Source organism: Excalfactoria chinensis, chromosome 2 (assembly GCF_039878825.1).
Source record: "Excalfactoria chinensis isolate bCotChi1 chromosome 2, bCotChi1.hap2, whole genome shotgun sequence".
Lineage (NCBI taxonomy): Eukaryota > Metazoa > Chordata > Aves > Galliformes > Phasianidae > Excalfactoria > Excalfactoria chinensis.
This window is the reverse complement of record NC_092826.1, coordinates 115,542,686-115,555,075: the sequence shown is the minus strand read 5'-3', so window position 1 is coordinate 115,555,075 and position 12,390 is coordinate 115,542,686. Positions and strand designations below refer to the sequence as shown.

The 12,390-nt window shown below is 45.8% G+C and overlaps 1 protein-coding gene across 1 annotated transcript in view; it reads right to left on the bottom strand.

Moving 5' to 3' along the window:
• Nucleotides 1-9,010, bottom strand: part of SH3BP5 (SH3 domain binding protein 5) — a 39,803-nt gene extending 30,793 nt beyond the window's left edge. The window contains exons 1-3 of the mRNA XM_072327563.1: nucleotides 8,867-9,010; nucleotides 7,819-7,881; nucleotides 300-428 (exon numbers count right to left, since the gene is read on the bottom strand). Coding sequence (XP_072183664.1) covers nucleotides 300-428; nucleotides 7,819-7,881; nucleotides 8,867-8,947 — 273 coding nt within the window. The 5' untranslated portion in view covers nucleotides 8,948-9,010. The remainder of the gene's footprint in view (nucleotides 1-299; nucleotides 429-7,818; nucleotides 7,882-8,866) is intronic.
• Nucleotides 9,011-12,390: the final 3,380 nt, after the last annotated feature.

Sequence of the window (12,390 nt, the reverse complement as noted above, 5' to 3'; positions counted from 1 at the left end):
AACAATTACAACTGCCAAGAGGAAGGCTCTGAAAGGCCATTGGTAATGAGGGAGAAAAGCACTGGTCCTCTTACTGTTCATAGTCCATTTGTTGTAGCTGCTCATGGACTGAAGAACATGTGCAGATGTGACTGCGAATAAGCAGCACACTTTGCCATCGTTTCATATGGCTGACATGCAACCCAAGACAAAAACCAGTGTCAGCCGAGAGCCTACACTTATGATGTTATTAATAGCAGAGAAGTGATGCAGTCACTATGTGCTTTCTAGCATAAGCTTATAAGGCAGAAAGTTCTTACCTGCCTGGCCACCCTCCGAGCTTCCCAGTAAGGTTTAGAATCTTCTACAGCTTTCCCAATCTTCTTTACCAGTTCATCCAGTTTTACTGTAGCTTCAACCAGCACAGAGCGGAACTTCTGGCGTGCATCCTTCAAAATGTTGCAAAGCAAAAAGGGGGAAAAAAAAAAAATCCAAAGATTAGAGCTTTAAAATTTATGTCTGGTTTCCTACTTCCAGGTTGCTCTTCAGACCTGCACACAAGCCAAGAGTTAGTAGTGGTAACAACAAGAACCTAGTACTGCATTGTAATGCTAGGATCCTGGGCAGCAAATGTTTATCTTCCAGAGGCAGCTTTTATAGAAAGCTTGCAATAGCCTGGGCCAGTTGCTGTTGCAGGATTTCTCAGAGAGGAAGAGCTAGGGAAATATTCCAGAGAAGGCAAACAGTAATGTAACCACTTCTGAGATACAGCCAGGTGGCAAACATACCTCATCTGCCTTACCGTTCACACTGGTTCAGGAGCACAAGTAGCATTACAAAAACTCAAGTTTGTCCTCTGTAACGTTATAATACAACGGAAAGCACAGCTATGATAGCAGGATAACGAAGTCCTAGGCTGAAGCAAGTGAGCATTTGCTCAAATAAAGCAGCTGTGGACACAGAAACAGAGGGAAAAATCTGCTTACCCTTGTAAGGCCTCAAGTAGGCAAGGATCTCCAGTGAGATACCCTCACCTCCACTGCCAACCCTTCAGTGAGGTCTGGGAAGGGACAGATCCTGGCTCCACCACTTCCAGTCACTTAGGAGCACTGCAAGCAGCTGAGCTCCCCTGGGTTGGCTCTGCCTTCCCACCAGATGCTCAATCACTGATTCAGGCTGTGACTTCGCATTTCCACCGCACTCTTTCCAAAGGACACTTGCCAGAAGGCTCCCTGATCTTGCTTCACCAGTTTTGATGGCTGGATATTTACTAGAGATTTTCAACACAATTTTTAGCATCCTACTCACTCCTTGTGCCTTTCCTTTCACTAACTAAGCTGGGTTAGCAGGCAGGCCTAATCCCACAGCAAGCTGGCACTCAAACAGGCTCAGCATCTCCTACACTTCAGCACATGTCCCACCCCAATAAGCGTCATCAATAGAGGCACCATTTCATAGTGCAGATGAGGACAGACAGGATTTGCTTTCTGCAGGACGAAGAATCAGACTCTTCCCACATGGCAGTGGTATATTTTCAAGTCAGCTCCTCCTTCTGTTTTATAAACACCTCAAGAGAGACAATAAAAACCTTCCAGGTCATTGAAGAAAGATTATCCATCATTAAAGCCTGTCTTTTCAGACAAGGCTTGTACCGCCTGATACAGGTTTCACTTTCCATTTGATTGTTAATTGTTATATTTAAGAACCGTAAATTCCAACTTCTTCCATATGAGGAGAGTTGCCCTTTACGTGATTAGCTGAAGAGGTTACATTTCTTCTTCTTTTCTGCTCCACTGAAACTTCCACACCATTAAGCAGAGCGATCCTGATTTCAATCTCAGTATCCAACCCAGACTCTAAATCAATGGTACTGCTGCAGAGAGATGCAAATATAAGCTGAGATCTGGCCCAGGGTTTAAAGAGCCTGAGAGGAAGGGCCATGTGAGCTACTGACAAGCCTTGTAATTCTAATTAGAGACCAGGATTTAGGCAGACTGCTAGAGGGATGTGGTGATAAATCAGGAAGCAGCTGGCTTGAGGATGTGCTCTAATTCAGGAGGGTTTCATCATTACTGATGAGGATTTCTAGAATGCACCACTGTTTATTCATTGAAAGAATGAATATACATTGAAGCCTGCAACTATGCTCAGAGAAGTGGAAAAATCTGCAACAGTACACTAGTTTCACAGAAAAGGAAACATACTTCAGTAAAAGCTGATTTGGTTCCTTTTCAGGGTTATTTTAAACCTTAAACAGCACCAGTAGTATTTTTTCCTCCGGAGCAAAAAAGCTTTCTTCTTTAAGGTGCTCCAATTTATTCTAAGGAAATACTTACATGGGTGGCAGAGCCAAAACAGAGACTTATTATTGTAAAAACTTGAATCCAGCCAATAATCCAAGGATGAAATGATGAAGTGAAAGGATGAAGTGTATCATTCAAACAATATGTATAGAGTCAATGAGTTCCTCAGTGAGAAAAGGTTGAATCATTTCTAAACAAGTGCACCTGAAGGTCTGGTTTTCGACTTGTACAGGTTGCGTATCTGGATACCAGGTATGGAAAATGAATAAAGGAAAAACAAACATAAATGTATCAAGCTTTAAAAAAATAATAAGCCCTTATGTAGCACATCATCAAAAAATTCAGTTCCCACGTCAGTAAGATAAGCACTTGGAACAAAGAAATCTGACAACAGCAACTTTGTACTACCACTAGGTGAATCTGTGCTTAGAGACCTACCCCAAATATACTCATGTAACTATTACATACACACTTAGCCAACAGGAAAACAGAAGAGCAAAACCAAACCAAAAAATACCAAGGATAGTGCAGCTTCTGGATCCATGAACCTCCTACCACTGCATTCAAATTACTATACTGTAACTCATCCTCTAACTGGCACCTGAGGCACCCAGGACTTGTAAACCTTTAAACACTTCTCCACCAGGCACCCTGCTCTTGTTGCCCTGATGCTCTAGCTACGCTACAAGAGCAAATGGGTCCCATGTTACACACCTACACTGCCATGTGAGCTCCTCACACATCTCAGTGCATTCACCCTCGCCAGCCTACCTAGTCCACACCAGTTCAGCTCTCATGGTCTTGATGACTGCAGGGTCCTACTGGGAACCAGTGCTTCATCTCCTCCTACAAGCAGGGCACAGCTCCCCTGAAACACATGGCTATATCAGCGTGCTGGCAGGACATCTATAGATGTCAGCAGCCACGGGACAGCAGAAAACTTCCCTGGCAGGCAACCCAGATTAGTTCAAATAAGAAATACAACCATACCAGCTGGTTTTACTCTTCATGTGAAGAACCATAAGCACCCCAGATAGAGAAGCTGTGGCACCCCATCCCAGAAGGCAATCAAGGTCAGGTTGGATGGGGCCCTCGGCAGCCTGATCCAGTGGGTGGCAGCCCTGCCCAAGGCAGGGGGTTGGCACTGTGTGGGCTTTAAGGTCCCTTTCAATCTAAGCCATTCCATGAGTCTATAAACACTCACTCCAAAAATGTACAAGCTCACCATCAGCATGGTGATACAGTATCCCCATGGTTCCAAGCACCGGTGAAGCCTTCCACACCATCCTCATTGCTCATCTAGTCCTGCAGTGCGATGAGCACCCTGTGAGTGTTACTACTGAGCTGCAAACTTGCTACACTCAGACTTTCACCCAGTGCCACAAATACCAGAGAAAGAAAACTCCTGCAATTCCCTGCCGTTAGAAGAGCCAAGACAGCACAGCATATGTTGTGCAGCTTTTCTAGCACAATCCTCAGCTTTTAGCTTCTGTACTTCAGTTCCTCCAAAGAGGCTGGCTTCCCAGCACAAAGGCTAGCAGGTTAGGTACAAATCTGATTAAGACACCTAACCCTCCACACCTGCTGCAAAATGCAAAAGAAAAGCAGTCCTCAAACCTCCCACTGAAGTTACAGCCTTCCTAACTAGACTCTCACTCCACGTCTTTATTTCATTCACAAAGGCTGTCCTATGCCCATCCTGACAATTTGGTGCGTAGAACCTCTGACAACCCATTATACCAGCATGGAGGTGCATGGGCAATGAGGATTCTCCAGAGACGAGCTCTGTGCTTGCAGGAGGGAGGCAGTGCTCCTCCCTGCCTTCCTCTGTCAGAGACACAGTGGGGTCAGAACCAGCAATGTGCAGGGGTGGGAGCAGGTATGCTGTCCCACTGCACACACAGCAGATGCAGGCAGGCATGCGCTCAGAAAACTACCACTAGGAGTTAAGGAAGAAGCCCTTCCTTACTCATCCAAAGACAAAAGCAGATGGCAAAATAAGTACTGTAACACCAATCCCCATGTAGAAGCCATTTCCTACGGAAACAAGCAGATAATACAGACAGGGAAAGAGCTCTTAGTGCTGGACAAATCCATCACACACAAATATCACGCTTCCAAAGACAACAGGAAGAAGGGCTGCTGAACTGCTCCCCCCTCTGCTGAGCACTCTTTGCTGGGATGCTGGAAAACACTGCACGGGGTGGTTGATGGCCCTACAGATAAATTTCCCCAGCGCACTCAGGTATGCACAGAATGAGATTCCTGATGCTGACAGGCCATTTTTCTAAAACCTGGACTTAGATCTTTTCTTTAAAAATAAAAATAAAAGAAGATTCTTACATGGGACATGGTCAAAATATGAAGCTTGAGCCCTATAAACCAAACATATGAAGGGGGAAGTGGAAAGGACAGCCCTTCCTCTTTTGCAAGGGGTTCCCATGCTGGTAGGGCTTACAAGTGAGAGCACCACGGCAGACGCAACCCTTTCCTGTGACACTGTTCCACATCAACCCAGAGTAACCCTTAGGACAAATGTGGGACTAAAAGGAGCACAAAGCCTTGCAGATCGGGACTAAAGGATCTAGACAAGCATACAAGAAGGATCCTAAACAAACCTCACTTAAACATAGCTGGAAGTAGCACTGCTTAGCTCTAGTTTTTGTGTGCAATCATTGTCCCTTAATAAACACTAGCAGGCTTGAAGCTCCAGCAACACAAAAGCTCTAACAAAAACCACATTGGGATTGCTAGGATTCCAGTGGTAATTTTAACGGTATGTGCTGCATTTTTCCCCCTGCAATGCTGCCAGAGGTTCCCTTGATTGATCTGCTGCAGCTGAATCGTACCTCTAGGAGCTGGTCAACAATTCATAGGGGTTAGATGGATGGGCATGCTGTGCACATTTGCTAAGTGCGTTTCCAGGCTCCTGATGAGAGTTCCCATGCAGATGTGTTCCCAGTAAACAGGAAAAATACTGAAATAGCAAGGCGCTGCTCAAACTTGTATTTGGTCAAAACCTGCTTCTATCTCCACTGCAAGATGTTTCCAACACCTCTTCAGAGAGGCTTCCAACACAATCGGGGACACAGGGAAAGCCAAGCGTTCAATCCTCTGGAGGGCCTTTATCATCCTTTTGTTGTGTCAGTAACTCAGTGTTGCACTTAGCAAGATTGGCTTGACGGGTTTTAAATGAAACCAATCAAAGATTCATTAACAGGCAATACATTAAGGGAACACAACTACCAGCCACTCAGTGCCCTTTATCGGCTCTGCAGGTCCTGAACAGGCTGTGAGTACTATAAGGTCAGGGCAGTCCTTCAGGTTTTAGTGGGATAGGCCAAAAGAGCAAAAAATGAGTGATTATACCAACTAAAAGAATAGATTTAGCCAACTTCTACATTTCTCTTCAAGTCATGCCACGCATGTAAAATCACACTTCTCACGGGGTGATTCGGGTACAGATTTTTATTATTTTTTTATTATTATTTTTATTTGTTTTAAGAAGGTAGGCTGATCAGCTCCAAATGGGATCCCTCATTTTGTCACCGCTGTGAGCAGCCAACTCCAACAGCTCTGACATCATTAAAACACGGACACGCCTGTGGCTGCACTGGGAGAGTGCAATGTCACAATCCTAGAGATATTTACTGATGTTAGCCCCACATCATTCCTATCGGGTAAACATGACCGTTTTGCAGATGTAGACCTGAGGCACAGTGAGAACGAAAGCATGGGATTTACAAATACATAACAGCGACAGCATTTTTCCTGTTATTGGGATCTGGAAAGAGCCGGCACACACAGCAATCCAGCTGGAGAAGCCATGCAAAGCTGCAGGAAGTCCAAAGCAGACTCAGAATTTAGATGCCACAAGGTTGCTCTTCCTGCTTATTAGAGAGTACTTCAAGTCAGGAAAACATGAGGGTTTTTCCTGATCTTCCTTCAAGGAAATGTACCCTCCCTTCAAACCCTCCATTCGCTTTTTCAGATCATCCAAGAAATATCCAACAGTGGAAATGAATGGACCACAAAGTAATACCATGAGCTGTACTGTATCAGCTTCCTGTAAAGTAAATAGCCTAATGATACTGTGTTCCCATTAACGTCAACTATTATAAAGTCAGCTACTACATTATTCACTCCGTATTTTCAATAACGGAAGAACGGGATAAATATAACTCCATTGTTCGTAAGGAAACAAAAAAGCTCATCATCTAATGAACCATCTCGCAACAGCAGCAACAACACAGACAAGAAATGGGCAACACAAGGGGCAAGCAGCCAAAACTTCAAAGGCAAATCCAGCACGGCTCTCCCAGAAGCCCATGTTCTTCAGCAGCACTCAAGGATTTCAGAACTGGGATCACTGTTCCAAAGATTCAGCTCCTCCTTCCCAACTGTGGATTTATCCTGTAAGAGAGCTCTGCCAAGCAGCCTTTTCTGTCTGCAGAATAACAGCAAGGACTTATATTTTGCAAGAAAAAATAATCTAGAAACGTTTTAAGTCCATTTAAATTGCCATCTATCAACAGTTACATATATACATATACATAGTAGTACATGTATATATATAGTACTGCTCCTGATGGGAGTTGGAATGCATTTAATTGGTACTGTTGCACCTAAACAGATCAACTAGCATACTGCTTTTCTAAGTTCACTCTTAAAATTCAAATGAAGCTAGTGACACAGAGTACTTTTCACAGCTGAAATATAGTTTAATTCTGCATAACAAATAGTCCTCAGCTCCACCAAGTCTATTTGCCAATAAATTCATGATCTACATGCCAGAAACAGAAAACAAAGAGAAGAAAATTGCCACACAACAAGCTCGGAGATCACTGCAGCCTGTCCAGCTGAATAGAACTATGGTATTCAAAATACTGTTATGCTATCAAATTTATTTAGGAACTAAAGTAAAAACGTTGTGCCAGCTTTCCTCTAACAGTATTTTCACCCCACACTACCACAGGTTTTATCTTTTGTTTTGCAGATAACAAAAGAAAACTTAGATGCACAAGTGGGCCGATTAATTTGCCAGTATTAGATCCACGGTGCTGAACCTTCCATAAGCACGGCTGACCAGCTGAAACTCAAATCAACCACTCCAGAACACACCAGTGGATTTTTAAACAGCGTAGAACACCCCTTTCTCCCCTGAGTAGGAAGTCTTTTCCTTCAGCTCTTCAACTTTCCATCTTGGCAGGCATTTTTATACCAAAGATAACCAACCAAACTTTCACTGCTGATAATCGCAAGAACCCAAACCCAAAGGAGCCACTTGTGAAAGCAGAACTCGTCTTAGTTTCATTTCAAAACCTAAAAATAGGGTTTCGCAGTGGCTGGCTGGGTGTTCCACTTAGGGCTTCCACTCTGTCAGCATCGCTCACACCTTTCAAATTTACCATCAGTTCCTTGCTGCTAAATAACCTCTTGGGATAACCATACAGGAGGGAACCTGCTCAAAAACCTCTTTCGGTTGTCTACAAAACCCAACACGCACAGAAGGAAAATGCAAGGATGAAGTCCCTACCTCCAGTTCCGTCTCCCTCCGATTGATTACATCTGTGGATTGATTCAGCTTTTCCAGCTCCCCCTGAAAAGAAAGGAAGAAAATGTTGAACGTGTATGAAGAAATCTGAGGGAAATGTTTCTGAGAACGGTTGTTCATCATCCCCACAGACAGCTCACAAGGGCCGTGGCTTACACATGTAATGAAAACAGGAAAACCTGAGACACTTGGAACAACTTTGCCACTGGTCTTCTATTCTGCAGCCTAAAAGAAAAATAATCAGAGCAGCTCTACAGCTTTATTTTAAGGCAGCCCCGTTTCCTGTTCTGGCCTATTCCTCACAAGTAAAAATAAACGTCAAGTAGAGTAATTTCTGTTCCTGCTCATCAAGGTACCTTGACATCTGCTACCTTGAACAGGCACCCCCAAATATATTAGCATCACGTTAGTCCGATCACAGGAGATGCTGCAGAAGAAATACACAGCACTGTGCTCTGGATTTTGGCAAGCCTCTCTATAACACAACCAGTCAGTGGGACAGATGACGACGTTTATTAAGCCTGCCTTCGAGCCAACATTCTGATCTCTAACAGCAAAAGCAAAGGTGTAAAACCTTCTGAATAAATACGGACTAGAGGCAAAACTAGAGGAGCCCTCCCCCACTCCGCGGGGACTCCTCACGGCCAGCGGCGACGAACCGCGGACCCGGACCCAAAAATACACGCCGTGCCCGCGGGAGGCAGCAGGTCACGGCTTGGTTAAGGGGAGAAAAAAAATCGTCTGTATAAAACGCGACGGAATAAAAAGCCTTCCGAACGGCACCGACAGAAGGGAAACGGCAGCTGCCATTACAGCTCCTTCTGAACAAGAATTCAAACACTACGCCATCTCCTCCCCCACCCCGTTCCCATCCCCGCATTTCGGGGTGCCGGCCCCGCTCCGCAGCCAAGGTCACGGCCGACAGCAGCCGGGGAGGGGTCCGCACGCCGACAAAGGGCAGCCCCGGGCCGCTCGTGAAGAGAACCGTCCGTCCCCGCGCGCGGGGAGGGAGCGGCCGGAGGTCCCTCACCTGGATGCGGGGGTCCACCTCCTCCTCCTCGGGCCGCGGGGCCTCCTCGGCGGCACGGCCGCGCCTGCCCCCCGGCTCCATGGCGGCTCCCGCCCGCCGCTGCCCGCTCCGCTCCGGCTGCCGCTCGGCGGCCACCTCGGCGCGGCCCCGCCTCCGGGGAAACCCCTCCCTGCCCGCGGCCCCCCCGGCCCTTTGTGCCTGGAGAAGGCAAGGAGAGTGTTATTTGCTCGTTCTTTCCATCCCCTTTATTTTTTAGCCCCTTTTGCTTCTTTTCTTTTGTCGTTCCTCCCTGCCCCGCCGGGCACGGCAGGCCCACGCACGTCCACTGCGCGGAGCCGAGGTGAACGATTTCAGGTGCTGAGGAAAGCCAACCACACCTTGCACCGCTCCTTTTGCCTCCTTCTTTTATGTCTCTACTCTTCCTGCAGGCTCTGCTGGTGAGCTTGCAGCAAAGAAAAGGGAAGGAAAATTTTGTGCTTCCAACAAATGACAACCAGATTCCTTTCGTGTGGCAGCTGAGTAAGCAGCTGTTGTACCGACTGGGTGCTGCAGGACGGGCATCCTGAAGGCACATCCTTGTGTTGCCCACACAAATCAGCCTCTTGCAGAAGACCTGGGCCCCAGCAGCTCCTCCTCAAGCTTTCCTCAGGCCCAGCTGGGATCCCTTCTTGGGGAAATGCCGTTTTAAACAAGACTCTTCCCTTCCCAAAGTAAACCCGTACAGAGATTAGCAGTCCTCCCTCCCTTTGAGTGGATGATAACAGATCAGTGGGGAATGTCTCTGCTTTGAAAGCATCGCTTAATTTAACCCAATTTCTGTTGCTTTCAGATATATGATCTGATTTGGAGGTGGTTCTCTGCAGAGCTAGGAGTTGGATTAGATGACCCTTGTGAGTCCTTTCCAACTTAGGATGGACTATGATTATGTCACTTTAGAAGATTCCCCCCCCAAAAAAATTAAATAAACAAATAAGCAGTTCTTATTCTTGGTGACAGGTCAGGCTGGACAGGGCTCTGAGCTCCTGACACAGCTTTAAGTATCTCTGCTCATTGCAGATGACCTCCAAGGGTCCCTTCCATCTCAAACGATTCTTTGATTCTGTGCTGCTATGGAAGAAACTGGAAAAATCAAAACAGTGTGGGGAGAAAGAAGAGAGTGGCACAAACATTTGGAAAGTGTATAGACATGCAAATTGACACCATCAAACCAAACTAATCAAGGAACAGAGGTGTTGCAAAAACGCAGATGGGCTGTTCACATCTTCATTTCTCACAGCAAGAGAAACCGTGTAAAGAAAAAGAAAACATCACCACACAAAAGTGGTTTGTTCTTGTTGATTGCCATTAAGGGAATGCAATGTCTGCAAACAATACAGAGCTCCGGAGTGCCCTGGTCTCTCGTGTGGCTCATGTGGTTCAACATCCAAAGCTCTGGTCATCCTAAAAACCACAAAGCAGCTTCTGGAAGGGTTAGTGCTGGCAATCCTACCGTAGAGAACACAGCCGTGTAGAAGAGCTGGGGTAGCTTTGTCCCATTTCACCAAGACCTGAGTGGTCTGAACCATTACACAAAAAGTGCTGCTTGCTACTTGGGGTACCAAAATGTTCCAACATGGACTGTGCTCTTCCCAAGGGATTTATCATGTCTGAGTGAGAACCCCATTCTTCCACTGCCACTGTGACAGCCCCAGAGATTATCAGAACTCAGAATCAAGCCAAATCCATCAATCTGCCACCATCGTGTCAGAGCAAGCTGTTTCTCTCTTCATTTGTGCTTGGAGTTAGTGTACTGGGAGAGCTGCCCGCACAGCTTGGCTCTGTGCAAGAGATGGTACGAATGCACATCCCCTTCCCCCACAGCTCCAAAAGCTCACGCACAGCCCCCAAGGCTGCTGAGATCAGTTTGTATCAAGCCAATGCATCAGGGAGGTTTATTTTCAAAAAATTGCTGAAGAATGCACAGATCACAAGTTTGACATCACTAAGGCACAAACAGAAAAATAGCCTTGAGGGAGGAACTTGAAGAGAAAGGGAGACCACTCAGAACGCATGAATATCGATAAAAGACTCAAGAATATTATTTGCATCATCGGTTTTCTCTGTTCCCCATGAATTAGTTTTGACTGAAACCACTGTCACATGCAATGGGCAGAGAGCCCCAGGAGTGCATGAGCAGCCCTACTGCACAGCACGTAGGCAGGGCCCATGCTCTGCTTATGGCAATACGGCACAAGACATCAACGGCAGATGATGACATTTGGGTATTGCTTTCACAAAGTCGTGAGTCATCTCATCCCAGCAAATCTCCTACACGATGTGTCAAAAGTAAGAAACTTCCCCCAAAAAAGACAGCCAGTCATGCTGACCTTTTCAATTCCCTTACACGCACAAAGGCAGCTGAGTAAAGCCTGCACGGGGTTTGACCAAGGCAGCCTGTGCACTTCTTCTACATCAATATTTCAAGCCCTGGTCTGAAGCACTCAGTGTTCAACTATCAAGCAAGGTTCAGGAAGGAAAGAACAGGGCACTCTTTCGTTAATGGTATTCTGGAGTGGCCACAGCGGGGGATTAGCACCAAGTGATGGGGCCAAGCTGTGACTCGACACAAGTTACTCTGGAGGTGGTACAGCTCATCTGAAAAGCACCAGTACAGGGAGAGTCACGGTCCAATTCACTTTAACAACTGTTTTAATCACACCAGACAATGCATCTGTGTTGTGCAATGTGACAGCTGCTGCTTGGGGTACAACCTTTACCATTACTGCCAGATGTGGAGCATAGAAACCTCTGGGCAAGGGCCATGCTCTGGCCAAGCAGCAGTCTTACCTTCAAGAGTAGATAACCCCTTTTTTTGGTCCCACAGAAATTCTCAGTCTATAGGCAGCAGTTGGCAGGGAAAAGCAGGCAAGGGAGGAGTACAGAGAGAATTTTCTCCCTTGTTCTGGAGGATGTTTCATAGACTAAGTATTACATTGTCTGATTAGACACTGGGGAAATAGAAGTTGCATTTTAAATAAAATCAGCCAGGAAGAAGTATGTGTCAGTGAGGGACCACTTAGGGAAACATACCAATGACTGCAGTTAATTTAGCAGAGGGAAAAAAATATCCAAGTGAATGGATAGTGCGATTCTACATATATCTGATGATGGTACATTTTGAATGGATTTCAAGGAAGGGCTGGGTTGGGCTGTTCTGTTGTTTTGATGTGTGGTGCTTTTCAAGTCTATCTTACTTGTGCTTGTACTTACTTACTTGTGCTTGTACTTACTTACTTATTTGTGCTTGTATTGTTCTAAAAGCTTGATTCTGCCCAAGCACTAGAGGGAAGAGCTTAAAATACAAATCAAAGCTGCATCTCCTTCCTCAGAAACAAGTTTTACTATCCCCTTTTTGAATGATGATAAGATACTGAGCAGAGTTCAGGACTAATCGGCACATATCTGATTAGTGAAGACACATTTGTGGTTCCTGGAAAACCCTGCGGAGAAAATTGACTGAGACACTGCCTTGCTTACAGAATATT